At 37.9% G+C, this 19,506-nt stretch overlaps 1 protein-coding gene across 1 annotated transcript in view; it reads left to right on the top strand.

Annotated features, from left to right (window-relative positions):
* Positions 1-470: 470 nt before the first annotated feature.
* Positions 471-19,506, top strand: part of COL6A5 (collagen type VI alpha 5 chain) — a 105,677-nt gene continuing 86,641 nt past the window's right edge. The window contains exons 1-5 of the mRNA XM_049766087.1: positions 471-489; positions 3,354-3,945; positions 7,721-8,361; positions 10,676-11,236; positions 17,910-18,464. Coding sequence (XP_049622044.1) covers positions 471-489; positions 3,354-3,945; positions 7,721-8,361; positions 10,676-11,236; positions 17,910-18,464 — 2,368 coding nt within the window. The remainder of the gene's footprint in view (positions 490-3,353; positions 3,946-7,720; positions 8,362-10,675; positions 11,237-17,909; positions 18,465-19,506) is intronic.

Consider the following 19,506-nt stretch of genomic DNA (forward strand, 5'->3'; position numbering starts at 1 on the left):
AGGAAAAATGCTGAGTGCTGGAGAGATAGCATGAAGATAAGGCATTTGCCTTGCATGCAGAAGGATGGTGGTTCAAATCCTGGCATCCCATATGGTCCCCGAGCCTGCCAGGAGCGATTTCTGAGTGTAGAGCCAGGAGTAACCCCTGAGTGCTGCTGGGTGTGACCCAAAAATAAAAACAAAAAAATATATGCTGTTCATGAGGCTGCCTTAACTTTTGGGAATAAACAGACTAGGAGGTATTATTCTAGAGGTATTAAACACATAAAGGAAATATAGGCTTCCCCTTTGAGTCTTTTGAGATATTCTTGTGGTGGGTGGAGTCCAGGGCATTTTTTCATCACACATCATGTCTTGTTGAGTTTGCGAAATTATTTTACCCATGAGGGAAGTGTCCTTGGACTGGAGTCCTTCTGGGCTGAGTCAGTGGCATGCAACAGTCCATGATTAGATGGGTAGGAAGAAGGGACATGAAGCATGAATCAGCAGGTATGTTGGTTGTAATTTCTTGCCAAGGCATGTGATATGGGGCTGGGATGATGTCCTTTCGATTTGGGAGCTTGGTGGTGGTTTATTGGAGCAGGAAGTTGGTCCCAGTACCTACTGGGTTAATAACTGAGGGTAAAGAGGGTTAAATAAGAAAGGACAATGAATAAGGATCGGGGGATGGGAGGCTAGAAGGATTTCTGAAGGGGGGAGAGGGGTAATATATAAGAGGGGCTATATACAATTTAGACATGGCTTGTTTACAATTTAGGCTTGGCAATCAGAGAGGAATCTACTGTCTACAAACTCATGTTCACATAAAGACAGACATTAGTGTTCTATAGTTAGGTTGTTGTTGGAGGCCTGACCCTCATAGGCTGGGTCTGAGCTCTTAAAATATGATTGAGTTAAGAGAAGATAAATAATTGGTTAAGATATGTCTTAGGGGAGAAAGGAGGGGAAAACAAAAGATAAAAGAGAAGAGAAAAGAAGAATAAGTAAATATGGTGCAATAGATTGCATTGATGAAGAAGAGTAAAGGACAGAGGGGAAAAAGTAGAGGGAAGAAGAGATAACAAATGAAAGAAAGAGAAATAAAAGGAAGTAGTGATTTGCCAAAATATATTTGATGAGTGTGACCTGTAGGATAGGTCTGTGATGCACCATTGACAGCTCCAGTGGTCTGAATGATCGGATGCTTTGGGTCCTAACTGAAGAGATAAACAAAAGGAAGTGGGTTAATTAGAGCATTTTATCAAGACATTGACATAATGGGCACTGTATATGGTATCTAGTATGATTGAGTGCCAAGGTTTAATATTAGGGTTCCCACCCTTTGTTTCCAAGGTCCCCTGTGGACAAAGAAGCTGAAGTGTTATTTTATACTTGGTAAAAAAATAAAGGCATTAAAGCATATTGTTAGTAATCACTGCAGCGGGATACCACACTTGGAATTTTTTGATAAATACTTGCTATGGTATATGTTGCTCAAACCCAACTTTCCTAGTTTTTACTTCCAATAAACAATGAAAATGTTCTCAGTGTAATTTTTTCTTATAGAATGCTTTTGTTTTTTGACAGAATAAGAGTAAGAAAACATCAGGGACAAAATGAAGAGCTTTCTCACTGTATTTTTTCTAATTCTTTGGACTGAAACATGGGAAATTCTGAGACAAGGTACCAGTATATATTATTTTTTATTATTAGGAAAAATATTTTTAGGTTTTAACAAATCATTATTTTAATAACTGGGAAAATTATCTGTTAAAGTCAAAGTAGATTATATTTAGTTGGAGTTGGAAGCATATAACATCAAGCAAATGTCATCACTTAAATATGATTATAAAAAGCATGGGTAAAGCTTTATTTGAATCATTACCTGGCTTGAAACACTTTCATCATTCACTGATTTAAGTCTCCATGTATCTCTAAATAGTCAGCTAAAAAGAAGCCTCACATAGGAAGCAAATTATATGCATCTTAATGGATGGTGAAATGATTGACTTCAATTTTTCTCTTTATTTTCTTTTTACAAACATAGAATATGAAGGAAATAAACATGTATATATGTAAAAGTATATATGTATAGAATGTGTTTATACAGAGTATTATAGTTGTTTGTTTGTTTTTGCTTAATCATAATTACTAAAAACAGCATTGCTGAAGGGGTATACTTTTTATGAGTGAAACCCAACTACAAACATGTTTGTAATCATGGTGCTTAAATAAAATTATTATTTAAAATAAAATACCACCACTAGGGGTTGAAGTATGCAAAAAATAATGATTACTAAAATCATAGTTTAGAAATGTATTTAATTTTTACTGCACTGTGCTTCTTCAGATTTTCTGACCAATTTCAGAATTTCTGTAAATGGAATAACCTTATAAGCCAAGTACATCATTAATATTGTGAATAAATGTAGCTTGTTGTAGCTGTTCTGGCATACATTTGTAGTGCCTCCCCTTGTCCACATTGTCCTCATGAGGCTTATTTCTTCACTCCCCTTAATATTGTGTTACCCTACAATACTGTCTGTAGTGTGCAGGCTTACCTTGCATTCTCAGGAGCACTGATTTAGACCAGAAATTCCTAAACCTGTTTGACCATAGCCCCATTTTTCAGACAAAAAGGATTATTCAATGTATCCAGGAAAGCAAACAGAAAGCACCCTCCAAATTCACCAGAGGTTCTTAACACCCTACCTCCTGGGTTTTCCTAACACTGCCTCCTGTTGGGGAATAGCTTGCTCTAGGCTTTTCTAGACCCACTTGCTAAGAAGTTATTCCTTTAACTTTCTGCTCCTGATGCAGTTTCTGGGATGAGTCTGCAGCCAGTGACTGACTGATGACAGATACAGAAGAGCAAACCCTTCAAAAGGGCCACTGTCATGTGATTAATGCTCCTGAGCCTCCTGAGTCTCTGAGACTAGTCATCTTCTCCATATAATTTCTTCTCTCATCCCCTTATCCTCTGTTCTTATTGCTCCTACAAGGGACAACTCTTCTATTAGCCTACAGATCAATTGGGAATGCCTTTTCCTTATCCTGTTGCTTATTTTTTAACATATTTTATATTTTAATATAATTTATTCTTTAATGTAATTTATTATTTAACAAAATTTATGGTTCTATAACTATTCAGTGGCCTCTGATTTAGAATTGAGAGAGAACACTTGGTTGTATAGCTTGACTTGATTGACATTTTAGGCAAAAACAAGTAGTTTCTTCTCTGTAAGAGAAGACACTTTCCTTGGGGTTCTAAGTTACTCGTTGTACTAGGATTTAGTCACCAATGATCACCATGGTCTGACCTGTGATGTTTCTATGACCACAGTTTTTTGTTTGTTGTCATTTTGTGTTGTCAGAACCAGGCCCTGAGTATGCAGATGTTGTGTTTCTGGTGGACAGCTCTGATAATCTAGACACCAAGTCCTTACCGTTTGTGAAAACTTTTCTCACCAAGATGATCAACAGTCTCCCTATAGAGGTCAACAAGTACCGTGTGGCCTTGGCCCAGTACAGTGACACATTGCACAATGAATTTCAACTGAGCACCTTCAAGAACAAGAGCCCCATGCTGAACCACATCAAGAGGAACTTCAGGTTTCTTGGGGGCTTCCTAAAGATAGGAAACGCTCTCCATGAAGCCCACAGAACCTATTTCTCTGGACACACAAATGGCAGAGATAAGAAACAGTTTCCTCCCATTTTGGTAGTCCTGGCCTCTGGCGAGTCTGAGGATGATGTGGAAGTGGCTGCCCAGGCTCTGAAGAAAGATGGGGTGAGGATTATCGCTGTGGGGATACAGGAAGCCTCTGAGGAGAACCTGAGGGCCGTGGCCACAGGTCCGTTTCACTTCAAACTCCGGACGGTCAGAGACCTCAGCCCATTTTCCAAGAACATGACAGAGATCATCAGGGAAGCAACTAAGTATAAGGAAGCTGTAGCTGAGATTGATGAAATAGGTGAGGAAACACCTAACCCCTATGCATGGATTCTGCTTTTTATCTTTTATCTCTTGCATCTCCCACTGTTTTGTTGTTGTTGTTTGTTTGTTTGTTTTTGTTTTAGGGCCACATCCGGTGACATTCAAGTGTTACTCCTGGCTCTGAGCTCAGAAATTGCTCCTGGCTTGGAGGACTCTATGGGATGCCAGGGATAGAACCCAGATTCATCCTAGGTTGGCCATGTGCAAGACAAATGCTCTATGGCTGTGCTATTGCTCCACCCTCACTCACACTGTTTACTGTGGTCATCTGAGTCAAAGAATCAAAGATTGACCTCACAGTCTACTTACTTTCACCCTCTTCTGCCTTTCCTTGAGCCATTTTCTGAGAGGAATAGTCCAGCATTCTTTACCTTCTTACAAGTTGATCAACTACTGCTTTTACTTCAACCCCACTCAGCTTTCAGCTATATTCTCTCAGAAGGTTCTCTTTTCAGCTCTCTTGGGTCTTATAGTCCTTTGGTTCTTCATGCACACTTGATGACAGCAATATGCACAGGCCCTTCCCTTCAGTATAATTATTCATTTCTATATTGTTCCTTCCCCATGGATTTGCAATGCAGTGTGGATGGAATTGATCATCTATGACTGTGGACATATGCCATGTGGTCTAAAGAGGGCCACAGTATGTGGCAGTGAGCTGGGGTAGTCTTCATTAATGGGAAGGCCTGATGTCATATATATAAGGAAATAAAAACCCTACATCTTTTCCTTTCCTCCGTTTCTTTGTGTAGGGGAGGCATATATACAATTACTTTCAGTAGAAATCTGTAGCCCTGAACTGAGAAAACGTTATCAGTTTAAGACACACACATACACATACACAAAAGCCAAATTATGTGGTAGAAATTGGCCTGAACTCAAGATCAGAAGAGTCTGACAAGGCTACTAGCTGCTTCTTTGAATTTAGAGAAGTGATGTTCTTTCTTCACTTTATAAACATTTATAAAAATCTGGAAGTTGGCATAGACCCTCAACTCCATGACTCTACTTAGTCTGGCCAGTCTAGCTTTTAAAAAATAGATTTCCTAAAAGACAAATGTATTTCTCTTATAACAGATTATAACCAAGCTTAGAATGACAGCTGCTTTTTTCTCTCTATAGTACCTAAATTTTTCCATCTTTAGATATAATTTTTTTTGGTTTTTTGGGCCACACTTGGTCATGCTCAGGGACTACTCCTGGCTAGGGAGACCAAATTGGATGCCTGGGATTGAACCCATGTCAAGCCTGGGATTGAACCCATGTCAAGCCTGGGTCAGCCACATGCAAAGCAAATGCCCTACCACTGTGCTTTATATCCAGCCCCTAGCTATAATTTTTTAAACCATGAACAAAATATTATAAATCAGAATGGAGTCAGATCCCTTTCAATGAAACAAGTGGAAGATAAACAGAAATGAAGTTTCTAAAGAAAAATGATTTCCCACCCACAATACACTGCCAACTTTCAATTAGGTATGAGAATTGAATAAAGGCCTAAAATACATTTTAAACATAGGTAAGATGACTTCTAAAGTATCCTAGGAATTGATACATAACTGTTGATTAAAGAAAGAGGACAGAATGTCACTCACAGAAGGGATTTTTGGCTTAAGCTGTAAAAGACACACATAGCTACTGCTCTTCACTTTCCTTTGGCCAGATTTTAGACACAGGTCAGTCACACCTAATTGAAAGTAAATCTTGGTAGTCAGATTTAGTTCTAGAACTCAGAAGAGGAAATGGATCTTGATGAAGAAATCTAGAAAGCTGCTATAGTGTTATTCTTAAGACATTATGAGTAAGATCCCTTTGCTTCATTTTCTCTATTCTTCTATTATGCTCTGGGGGAAAGAACATATTCTTATGGAGTATATGCCCCACTTCTCCCAGAGAAAGTAACCTGGCACATTTACTTTGGTGGTCTTAAAGATCTTCCAACCCTCTCTCAGCCCAAGCTCATCAGGAAATGGATAGAAAGATCTGTGTACTGATTCTGTGTCTCTTTGCCTTCTAATTTTCTTCAGTCATACTGTAACTATGAGTTGTGTTGATTATCATAGGGTTGTGATAGTTACCTTGTTCTGTCTTTGATAGATTAAAAGTAATGGCTTTGAAGTAAAAAGTTCTGAATTCAAAACCTGGTTAGTATAAATTATTTTTCCTTTAACTTTCAGTTTTCACAATGATATAGTGAATATCATAGTATCTGCAATACAATATGGATGCAATAATTTATATAAAATTTGGCACAAAATTTGTAGTAATAGCTATTTGCAAACATTAACCTACGAAGATCACCTAGGAGTCTTAGCCAATTTGTGAAGCAATTTTCCATTATTTAAGTATTACTGAACTCATACCAGGAACCAGGAAATACTGAAGGGATAAATAAGGAACTCTTTTTGGCTGATAAAAGTAATAATGGATGGGACTTGACATGATGGGCTTGGCAAGTGTTACCTCTTGGCTACATATTCCACAGTTGTAGTGGTTCCTTTGTGCCTGGTATAGTCGTTTTAAGTACATATGGCATACTTTTCCCTGGTTTTTAAGTTCATGCAAGCAGCTGCTTCTTTGGCATTTCTAGTGCCTTCCTAATCTTAGAATATCTGAAATTCAGCTCTTGAATCCCTGCAGCAGCTGGCTCTTCCCACTATAATTTTTTAATCTTAAACTAAGATATATCACTGAACATCCACTCAGTTATATAGATCACAAGTCTTTAACCACTTCTTCTTGGTCTCTCAATTTATTATCATGTGTGTTTATTCATTTTTAGGGGGTTATGCCCATATCAGTTGTACTCACAGCTTATTTTGGACTCTGCTCGGGGATCATTCTGGTTGTGCCCAGGGACCCAGATACAAGGACCTGCCTTAACTCCTGTATTATATCTCTGACTGTACATCAATACTTATATCAGCATAACTTTTGTTGTTTCATCATGCATTCTATTCTCTTGTCCAAAAATAGTTTTGTATTTATTTCTTGGATTCAAGAAGTAGTTTTTTAATTGATATACATGAATTCATTGATTCTGCTCAACATCCTGAATGATATTTTAATAGGAAATACCTGGAAAAACTCAGGGAAACTTGTAACCACTCTTAATGATGCTGTGCCAGGTTATGTGGGCCTTAACAATTTAGTACAGCTCATTCCTGGGTGTATTTGTTACCAGCAAAGCTATCACAAGGGTCACCAGGACACTCCTAGTGGTTTTCTGGGGGGTCATATAATGCTGCTGACTGAATTCAGAATCCTTCACACGTGGGGTATATATTCAGTCAAGTAGCCAAGTTTTATTTCATTTCTACATGAAAGAACACCTTATAGTTAAATATCCTTCCCATAGAATATGCACACTCTGAAATTAAAGATATTCCTATTCATTCTTCCCTAAATACCAGCACTTGAGTAGGTAGTAGTGGTAGAGGGGCAAAGTGATGGTCAGTGGTAATGGCGATCATTAAAATTGATTTAATATAGGCAGCTATTGTGGTCATAAGTTCAAGGTAGAAAACTCATTCCATAGCACTTTCAGATAAAGGAATGACACTTAAACCTCAGAAGTCAAAGGCCTCGTAAGTTTTGTTCTACCATGACTTCTTTTATATTTTACCAATGTGTGTAAAGTTTCCAGTGTGTAAAGTTCGTTTCTTACTCTGGAACAGTGATTTGTGCTAATTCTCCTCTCTTTCCTCTCTTTATAGTTCCCGTGCCCGTGCCCGTGCCTATGCCCGTGCCCTTGCCCTTGCCCAAAGCTTGTCAGAAAGATTCACTTGCTGACATTGTGTTTCTGGTGGATTCATCAGTTGGGTCTCTACGAAATTTAAAGCACCTGCAGAACTTTCTGAAAACTATTGCCACCTCCATGGATGTGAGAAACAACTGTGTCCAGTTGGGACTGATGAGTTACACTAACAGAGCTGAGATTCTCTCTGTCCTGAAGTCAAGCACATCCCGATCTGAATTTCTGCAGCAAACCCAGAAGCTTTCTGTTCAAAGTGGAAGATCCAACGCTAGGATTGCCATCGAGAAGTTGGAGAAAGATGCCTTCTCAGTGTCCAGTGGCAGCAGAATTGCCCAGGGTGTGCCTCAGATGGCAGTCCTGATTACTCAGAGACCATCAGATGAGAATGTGAGGGAGGTTGCAATGGATCTTCGACTTATGGGTGTCTCTGTGTTTGCCCTGAGCATCGAAGGAGCTAACAACACACAATTAGAAGATATAGTATCATACCCTCCAGAAGAGACAGTCACCAAGCTGAATTCCTATGCAGCACTTGAAAGTTACAGTGAGACATTCCTAAAAAAGATCCAGAATAAAATATGGTCCCAAATGTTTGTTCGTGCTGAACAAAAGGATCTTGAGAAAATCGGTAGGTTTTTAAATTTTTTATTGTAAAAGTAATAATTACATAAATAATTGCTGAGGTCTGGGCAAAAGGAAGGTCTTAATATAATTGGATAAGAAAATGTTTAGGAAAGTTTTATCTCACTGGCCTTAATCATCACATCACATCTAATTATAAAAAAATGGAAGCTAGGATATAATGTGTGTTTTGGACAGAAAAGTATCTAAGCTGAAACTTGGAGTTCAGTTAGTGTATAAGAAGGAAAGGGTGGGTATTGGAGAAAATTAATATGATCTATTACATTATTGTCAATCAAATGTTATAAACTTTTTCCATTTTCTTGAGTATTTGTTCTCTCTAGCTGGGAATAATAGATCTTATGATCTACCCAAGTTTTTATAGAATATGACTTATTTTTCCCCAAATTTTTGTGCTCTCTTGAAGACAAATTAATTAGTAGTCAAGGGTCAATAAGAAAAGAAACAAAATTATTTTATCCAATTACTAGCAACTTGAGAAGACTTTTTAAACCCACAAATCCATCTTACTCTCAATTTAAATAGAGCTTGTTTGAAAAGTAATTTAGAAGACATTTATGGTGATGGACAGGAGAGAGGGAAGTCCTATCTCTAGGAAGCATAGGCTAGTAACAGGCATTAATGAATCATCAGAGGAATCATGGTCTTTTCCTTGCAAAATTTTGTGACTATTTGGTTAAGCAACCATCCATCTTTACGATCTGTCTTATAATATTCACTAGTCTTTCCAGGGGGCCTGATGTTTGCTTCCCCCCAGCACTGTTCCACTTCTGCTTTATGTACCTGGAGCTGGTTCAGCACTAAATATATGATGCATGAAAGTGTTTTAGGATTCAGAGACAGGGCAAAAGCCAAGAGAGAATAAAAGGCTATATGAAGCATATTTATGTGAGAAAGATAGAATCTCAAATGTTCACTTACATTTTCTTTCCTCTAATACTTCATTGTTTATTTTGTAGTTTAATTCTCAGAGTCAACCATATTGTTAGTATTTTGAAAAATTTATTAATGGCCAACTTCTCTTCACTTGAAGTAGTACTCAAGCTATAACTTTTCTGTAGCTATAAATTATGTAAAGAGAATTTTAAAAATATGCTCTTTTTCCCACATGATTTAAATAATCTATTATGGCAGTGAAAGCACTTTTTCAAAGAACTTAATAAAGAAAAAAACATTGAGGATTTATTATTTTTTAAAAAATTTCTGTAATTTTATAATATGCCAGACCTAGTGAACAGAAGCAGAGTAGACCATCCTGTGACAGAAGGTAGCATTCTGTGGCAGGAATTAGGCTCTATTCATGAACAAATGAGTAAGAGCCTTTCAAAAGTAATTATGGCATAAATAAATAGACAGAGTTCTGGAAGTAGATTCCAGGGACCATAAACTCAATAGCTGATATAAATGTCTTCTTGTGCCCATGTGATTCTGCTATCACCACTCCCATAAAATTTCACACACACCCCCACTCTCTAGGGCTTCTAGGTAAAAAGAAACAGATTTTAAATGGGGTAATAGGGTAGAAGATACTGTCATGCTGTTAGTTGAGGGGAAGATGAAGTCACTTCAATGAGCTGACATTGGGTTGCCAGATCCAAGATGAGATGAGAAGATAGTTTCTATATAAGTAAGGGAAAAAACCTTCAGAGGAGAAAGGAGGACAAGTACAAAAGCCAGGTTTCCATTCGAAGTTCAGAGAAGAACCCAGGCAGAGGGAGCAGAGGGAGCAGATAAAGTGCTGCACGAATTCTTAGAGAAAAAAGCAAGTGGGGCATGGGACAAGACCAGCCCAGATTTTAATTTTTAAATTCTAAATGCAATGGCAAGTCATTAAAGTCGAAGTCTACTCTGATCAGCTTCTAGTTTTAAATAGGTTCTCCTAGTTGCATCGGGAATAAGATGCTACTGGGGATATAAGAACTGATGGTCATTTATATCAATCTATTTTTCAAAAAGTGATATGACATGTAATGCTGAAAAGGGCAGGTGTTAGCCCTATAAAAATTATTCTATTCCTATTATGGACTCTGAGAATATGGTCCATATTTTTCAATTGACTTTAGGTGTGACCTTAGAAAATATATCTCCCTAAGACCTTGATCTATTTCAATTTCCTTGGAAAATTGTAAATTTCAAAAGAGAAAAAATAGATACATATGTGCCCTGTAAAGTGGACAGATTTGGAACCACTCTTGATAATTAGCACACCTCAGGTTCCTCTCTCAAAGTTCTTGCAACGTTCTCTGCCAATTCTATCATAATACATGATTTTTTTTCATTTTCTTTTCATATTTTTTCAGGTTGTATGGACACACAGGAGGCTGATATCTATTTCCTCATTGATGGCTCATCTAGCATCCAGCGTAAACAGTTTGAGCAAATCAAAAAATTTATGTTGGATATCATAAAAATGTTCACCATCGTCCCAGATAAAGTTCGATTTGGTGTAGTGCAATATTCACACAAGATAGAAGAAGAATTTGATGTCGGCGACTATTCTAATGAAGTGGATTTGCAAAAGGCTGTTTCTAACATCAAACAGCTCCAAGGCAACACCACTACTGGGAAAGCCCTGGATTTCATCCTGCTAAAAATAAAGAATGGAAGGACAAGGAGATCAATCCAGGCTCCCCACTATCTCATTGTATTGACTGATGGGAAGTCCATGGACAGTGTCTTGGAGCCTGCTGAGAAACTAAGGGCTGAGAAAGTCACCATTTATGCCATTGGCATTGGGAGTGCCAATAAGACACAACTGCGGCAAATTGCTGGGACAGAAGGAAGGGTTATCTTTGGACAGAGTTTTGATTCTTTACAACACATAAAAGATAAAATTGTGCATGGAATTTGTTCTCATAAAGGTAAGAAAATTAACAAAGTTTGCATTTTCCTCCATTAGCTAGCTACTCTGAGCAAATTCAGAATCATGTTGAAGTCAGGAGTGATAACAGTTGACTGGCTAACTTTGTGTCAATTTTCTTTATTGTTTTGACCCAATGACCAAGCTCATAGAAATCTCCTACCATCTTGGAAAACCCAAGTAGGAGGGTTACTAGAACTGTTGTGCCTGGGACAAAGCTTGGAATATGAAGAATACTATTTTCTGTGTGATTTGTTTGTGTGTTTATATGCAAGCACTAATAGATAGGTGTAGTGTAAAAAAAATGAACAACTTTAGGCAGACCAGGTAAAAAATCATTTTTGTATTTAAGCTTCAAAGCTACTCATTTAATAAAAAGGAGAATAATACCTTTGCTAGAGAATCCTAATGGGTTTTCACATAGTACACTGCAAATATTATTTCTCAATTATGAAAGCGTATCAAGTACACATGTAAATATTATTTATTTTTATTTTTAGTATTTGTATTTTTAGTAATTTAAAAATGAAGTAACCAAATGAAGAGGTACACTTTGCTAATTCCTGATTGTTATTTTTCTTATTGAGAGCCTCTCACTAAGTAGAGATGTACCCTGTTGATTGTTTGGATTAGCACATGAAAATTTTGTCTGCTGAAAGGCAGTTGGCTACAGGATAAGACAAGGATGCTGGAACCAGAGAGTAAAACTTTATTGCCTAGCACTAGCACTTCTAGGCTTATCATGAAATCTAAAGGTGATATTCCATGGTGGACACTTAGAGAATTGCCTATCTTGTAGTAAGTGCCAACAAAAAAAATTAGCTATTGCAGAGACTAGTTTAAGGCATTTTCTGATAAGGAAATGTGTTAAGATTTACTTTGAGTCTCAAAAAATTATAGCCACAAAAGTAAACAAGTAAAAATTCACAGTAGGATACTAATGCACATTTTTCTATTGTTCTACACAGGAATAAAGTTGAGTCTTCAAAATGTTTTAGAAAGTGCAAGAGGAAAAGCTTCCCAATTTTTCATGAGATTGATAACAAAGTAAATGGGTTTCTAGGAAAGTTGAATGTATCTCAGGAAGAAAGTCTTTTTTTTTTTTTTTTTTTTTTTAGGCACCGTGATTTATAGATTTATTGCTTACAGTTCCAGGCATTTAGTGTTCAAACTTCAAATTTATCACCATCAGTATTAGTGGTCCTCACCAATGACTCAGGCTTCCCTCCCTCTCAAAATAATTGAAGTTCCCACCTCAACTCAAAATAATTTTTTTTTCAGAACTTTATAAGTTATTTTATTTTATTCATAATATTTTTTTTTATTTTAAAAATAATTTATTTTAGCACAATGGTTACAAACATGTTAGTAATTGGGTTTCAACCATAAAAATGCACCTTCACCAGTGCAACTCTCCTGCCACCATTTTCTCTCCATTTTCTTTTTTTTTTTTTTTATAATTTTTTTATTTTGAATTATGAGAATAAAAGATGCAAAGAAAGAGGATAAGGTAAAGTTACAGTGGAAGGACAATCACCCATAACATAATTATCAGAAGTCCCCTTGTTGATATCTTAACTTTGAACTTTCACCAAAGAAAGTTAAGATAAATAAAACAGAATCCATGTGCAATTACTTTGTCCCTCAAGTCCCCAGATTGTAGCACATTATAATATTTCTTAACAGCACACAAGGCAATCTAAAGCCATCAAACTTACATAACTCCTTAAACATTAGAGGCATAGTATTTTTTACATTTCCATGTACATGCATATTAGCTTAAGTTAACCTCAAATTTTAAGTGGGTGCGTTTTAAGGATTAGAGTCAAAGGAGCACAGTAAAAACGGTGTTAGAGTGGCAATTGTTGTTTGCATAGGCCCACCAAAATATGAGAGGCATGGAAAGGAATAACCTTGGCCTAAATACAAAGAGATCCTACCCCTGAAGTTTCCTGGCATAAGACCAGCTCTAGGCCTCAGGCAAGTTATCGTTCGATCCAAGACATTGTCTGTAGTGCCAACACACTTTTCACACAGTCTCTGTTGTTGGTCTCATGTTTCTGTATTAAAGATTCTGGAATCTGCATGTCCTACATTGAAGTCATGATGTGGAGTGCCTTCTCGTTTCACCTCACCATGAAAGGGCAATGCAGGAAGCCCTTTCCTGTAAGCAGGTTGTTGTTGTTAAGTTTTCTCAGTGTTAAGGGAAGTCTCTTTTGAGCAGGACGATGTCTGAGCAGTGGTAGGGTCTTCCGTGGTAGAGGATTGCTTCCAGGTGATGTTATAGACAAAGCTCACAATTAAGGGGCAATACAGCAAGTCCTGTCCAGTAAGCAGGTCTTTGTTCTTGTTGTCTTCTCAGTGTTAAGGGGTGTTTCTTTTGAGTAGATGTCAGAGCAGCTGTAGGGTCTTTCCTGGTACAGGAATGCCACCAGGTGATGTTATATACAACCTTGGATGTTTTGTAAATGTCTTCTGTAGATCAAGGGGTGAATGGAGAATGCCCATTCTTCTGAGGCCTGTGCCATGTCTTTATGTCAATGTTCAGGGTGTAAGGTCTCATTGCACTACAAGATTTGTGTGTTCCCATTCTTATTAGATAAGAACTTATTGGTATGTATAGTATTTTTCCATGTTAGTGTGCCTACGCAAACAAGATATAAAGCCACGTGGTGCTATCAGATATATGGGGGCATAAGAACATTTCCAACAAGACCCATGACTTGGTTCAAACATAAGTATTAAACTGAGGGATTCTTTCACACCAAATTCCATATTGAGCAGTTCACAAAGAGAAGATAAAAAACATGGGGGGGATCATCACTGTATAAGAAAGTATTTAGCAAAAGTTATAGCCGTCAAAGAAAACACCCATAAAATGTTGAAAAGATATGTGTCCTTTTTATGCCTTTAAAAATAGTTGGGTGGGTGTTAACTCTAGGGCACCACTTTGGTCTGTGACTTAGGACTCAACAGTACTTAAGTTAGAAAGGGTATAAAAGGAGTAATGATTATAGCAGTTAAAGAAGTTAAAGAGAAATATGAACTTATGAAGGGGTATGCAAAAGGGCAGAGTACAAAATGGACATTCTGCATACATAAAAACATAATTCAATGATAGTGAGTACTATTAAAGTTTCTTGTGAGAGTACTATTAAAGTTTCTTGTGAGAGTACTATTACAGTTTCTTGTGAGAGTACTATTAATGTTTCTTCTGAGACTACTATTAATGTTTCTTGTGAGAGTACTATTAATGTTTCTTGTGTGCGCGGGGGCTATCGCCCCCGCGCGATTTTGAAAATGTAGACTGGACAGAGATTACCAGTGCCAGCCAAACCTCCTCCTGCTAGACTCCCGGCTCCCAGGAAGGAGAGATCCTTCAAGAAGCTGGGAGACCAGAAGCTCAGAGCCCCACCCAGACCCTCCCTAAGGAGCCGCATGGATAGTGGGGGAAGGCCTAGGGTACCTTCAGGCTCCACCAAGGGGCCCAACTCACCGGCTTGCCCAGGCGTGTGGCCCGGGGAAGCCCTGGAGATCTGGAACAAGGCGGCAGAGGGATGCTGGGGTTACCCAAGTCCTGCACCCCCCCTAGGCCTGGTCAAGCAGGCCTCCGGCATGGCGGGGGCCTGCCAAACCTCCTCCTGCTAGACTCCCGGCTCCCAGGAAGGAGCAGGAAGAAAGTCTTAAGCCAGATGTTCCCAAACTTACTTTGCATGAAATTCCCTTTTCAGAAAAAATTACTCAGCACTCTCTGGAAACAGTCTTTAAATGAACAGATAGAAATCAGACTCCTAAGTATGCCCTCAGATGCGACTACATTCCTCCCTGAATGATTCAAGCACTTTCTCCTACACACAGCAGTATCACCACTTTGGGAAAGACCATATTAGATCTATCAGAAGAGGCACATTGCCTCTCCTGCAGGTTTGATAGTTGTATTTAAGGTGCATAAACTCTGGGAACTTTTAAGGAGCAGATAAGCTGTGAACCAAAAAAAAAAAAAAAAAGACCATCAGATAATGAGCAGATGGGCAAGAAAATTAATGTTCAAGGACCTAGTCTCTGAGCTGATGATAATGGACCTATCAGCTCAAGGGCAGGTAAGGTAACTGAATAAACAAAACACAGAATATTATTTCTCTTCCATAAGAGTCCAGACTGAGTAAGTGAAGCTTCGAAGAAAGACAGAGCTTCCATCATTAGGGTAAAATAAAATTAGCTTCAATACATAGCTTCCATCATTATGGAAAAAGTAAAATTCCAGCTTTAATTACTTGTATTTGTGTAAAGGTTTGAAATAGGGTCAGGGAAGTCTATCTTGCTCAGAGGTGCTTATATTAAGATTCAGAAGTGGTTAGATCAATTACTCATACTTGTTGCCTAGTCACTCATCACAAGCCTGGGAAGTTAAGCATTGAAATGATCAGCTATCTGCATAGGTGAAACTTTATTGGCATTGAAGGGTGGTAGAAGGTTTGCTGGTGAACCAGAGGTTATTTTGATCACAAATCAGTACAAAGAGGTAGACCATACAAAGTAAATCTTTAAACCATATGCAAAGTCTATACCTTTGGCAAACTTTTCTTGGAGGAGAGAAGTCCCATAGCTTCATAGCAGTGGGTTTTTGCCAAGACTAGAGAACTTTTCAGCAAACTCCTTATTTATGACTTTGAAGAAGCCCCATGAAGAAAGCCCCAGAAAAGCATGGATCTCAAATTATGGTTTTATTTTCCCTCAGTTAAAAAATAGGGTCTTCAATATAACTCAAAGGACTAAAACACATGCTTCTATTCCTGCCACACCACCCTACATGCTTCCCAAAGCCCCAGTGAGATTGACTCTGAGTACTAAGAGTAGCTCCCAGCACCAATAATGTAAAGAACCCTTCCCAAATTATAAGCTTCTTATTTTTCAATATCCAATGCTATTTGTTTTTTTTAGTATTATGTGATATACTTTGAATACTTTGACAGATGGACTAGTAAGACAATGACATTGATAAACAAAAGGAATAAAACTAGAGTTACATGCAAAAATATTTGCATAACATATGTACACACATACAATGCATCTATGCCATTAATTAATAACACTGTTTATTTTCTATAAAAATTACTCTTCTGTTGTTGTGTATGTAAACATTTTATGGGATTATTATGTTACTGACCCTACCCTGATCGGTGATTGTGCCCTACCCTAGGGTGTGACCTGGCATTCTGCCCCCACCCTAGGGTGGTACCTGATTCTGCTTCCCCCATTGGGTGGTATCTGATCCCACCATTGGGTGGTACCTGATTCTGGGGATAAAAACGAGGGTCTGTGGAAGGCGAGGGGCTTTTTGGCTGGAACTGAGGCTGAGTCTTTGGACTTCAGTCTTGTCCACCGCATAAAGCTAATATTTCCACAAGCCTGTCTGCGAGCTGTTTACCCGCCGCTTCACCTCAGAACCACCGGCTGAACAGGGTGGCAGACGCGTGCTCCGAGCTGGAGGGAAAGACCTCATCCTCCATCCCTCCATCAGTCAACCTCTTCAGGGGCTGACTTGCAACATTCTGTGTATTTATGCAAAAATGTATGCATGTACACAGCAAACCAATAAAATATGTACAATTTATATATGTATATAAATCTAGGACGATGCCTTGTTTCATAACTAAGTACTTACCAATATTGTGAGCCTTAGCAAATGATTTTCATCTTAGTCCCTAATATAGATTGATAGTATTTATCAAGTCAGTTTAAAATTTCCCAGAAAACAATGCCTCTTGAAAATTACTTGGACATTTGTTGGTGGGGGGAGGTTGATTCTTATTTATTTATTTATTTAAATTTTATTTTATTGAAACCATTGTGACTTACAAAGTCCTTCATAACTTGGGTTTCAAATATACAATGAATCAGGGCCAATCCAGCAACCAGTGTTGACTTCCCTCCTCCAATGTTCCTCAAGTGTATCCTATACCACTCCCTACCCCAACCCACCCAGCCTGCCAGTATAACAGGCTCATTTTAAGTTTATATTGTTAAAGTTTGGATCTCTTGATTTCATTGTTGTTGGCTTTGGCTTGGCTATTCAGTTATGTCTTTTTAAACACCAACAATGCACCTAAGACCACTTGGTCCCTGGTCTCCATCCTTTTGTATTTATGTTTCTCTTCTTCCAATCAGTTTCTTTCCTTCTCCTCACTATACTCTGTGGCCAAGGGTGTTCAAAACAACTCCCATTTAGACCCTTGCAGTTGAAATTTTGTGTTTTAAGTATGTACATACAGCTCTAAAACGTTATTTCTGTGCATGAAGGAAATTGATTACTTTTTATTTGCCTCCTTTTCTGATGATTGTATCCTAAACTTAAGTCCAGTGCATGATATTTCATACATTTTAAGAATCATAAACAATGAAAAATTAGTTATGCATACTTGAATGTATAGATATACACTTGTGATGTTGCATTTCCTTTTTCAGATTTCTTTGACAATCTTTAATCTTTAGGATTCTTGTCAACAGGCTTCTACTGAAGAAGCAATAAAAATTACAAGTGAAAAGCAATAATTTTATTTAATTTTCAATGTTTGCTGATTGATGTGCTCATTTCTGTTTTACATATTTATATTTTCTGATAATCATGCCTATAGACTGATGGATTTATTTCTGGTCTTTTTGATAACATGCAGCATGTGAAAACATGAAGATTGACATCATGTTCCTGATGGACAGTTCTGGCAGTATAGGTGATGAAAATTTCAAGAAAATGAAGATCTTCATGAAAAACCTGATAAATAAGATTGAAATTGGACCTGACAAAACTCAGATTGGCGTGGTTCAGTTCAGTGATGACAGTAAAGAGGAATTCCAGCTGGGCACATACTTGACACACCAAAAAATTTATGATGCCATTGACAGAATTGTTGCCATTGGCAGCACCACTAATACAGGGCATGCTCTAACTTCTCTGCTTCCTTACTTCACCCCTGCCAGAGGGGCCCGTGTTGGGGTCAGACAGTTTCTTATTGTCATTACGGATGGAGAAGCTCAGGACAGTGTGGTCGAACCTGCCCAAGTGCTCCGGGACTCAGGTGTGATCATTTTCTCTGTGGGTGTGTATGGTGCCAATCGGACGCAGCTGGAGGAGATCAGCGGAAACAGCAGTCAAGTGTTTCATGTGGAGAACTTTGATCTTCTAAAGAACATAGAAGAACAGCTCATCTTCCAGGTGTGCGCACTGCATGGTAAGTGTTGCAGTCACTTTCATTTTTAGGTGTGCATAAGTGATGAGGCTGTCTTTAGGTTCAGAGACAGGACCTGTTACTCAATGATTCTCTCTAAAGGGGTAAACAATGGGCTGGTTTGGCATTTGCGAAGTCAACTCATTATGAATAAAATTGATAAATGCTTTGTATTTTTAATTTAAAAAAATCCAGTGAATTTTAATTTGGATAAAAACATCAATATTTAGTTTTTTGAAAAATAAACATATGAGTGTTATCAAAAGTGTTTGGAAACTGACATAGCCAGCATGGGGGAAAACAAAAATTTGTGACACACACACACACAAATTTTTTTTTAAAAGTTTGACTTAAGTGATTCCAAATTTCTTCTAAGATCTCCAAATTTTATATTGAACTCCCAGCTGTCACAGCAGCCTACTTAGATTTTCCAGATTCAATGATTTCATCCCAAATGAGTTCTCAAAATCTTTTCTTGATAGCCAATCACCATAGGTTAGCATTACAGAATTAAAAATATAAACTTGTCTTTCTTCGTTTAGTCTCATAAGTACAACACACCCCCACCACATGAAATAAAGCTCTCTTTAAAAGATATCTGGGTGGGCCCGGAGAGATAGCACAGCGGCATTTGCCTTGCAAGCAGCCGATCCAGGACCAAAGGTGGTTGGTTCGAATCCCGGTGTCCCATATGGTCCCCCGTGCCTGCCAGGAGCTATTTCTGAGCAGACAGCCAGGAGTAACCCCTTAGCACCGCCGGGTGTGGCCCAAAAAAAACAAAACAAAACAAAACAAAACAAAAAAAGATATCTGGGTTTGTTCATAATGATTTTTTTCTAACTTTTATAAACTGGATTCTTTACATTTTCTTGTTCATGGATATAACCCTTTGGGAACATTTAATTTATTCCTTTTAAAAATAATTGCTTGTGGTACTCATTTTAGTTTTATAAACTACAGTGTTTTCGAAACATACTGAGCAAACTAGAGTTTGAGTCTGTTAAATCTGAATGATGACTTGTCATAAATCTACATGTAAAGTTAC

The sequence above is a fragment of the Suncus etruscus genome, chromosome 20 (genome assembly GCF_024139225.1).
Source record: "Suncus etruscus isolate mSunEtr1 chromosome 20, mSunEtr1.pri.cur, whole genome shotgun sequence".
In the NCBI taxonomy this organism is placed as follows: domain Eukaryota; kingdom Metazoa; phylum Chordata; class Mammalia; order Eulipotyphla; family Soricidae; genus Suncus; species Suncus etruscus.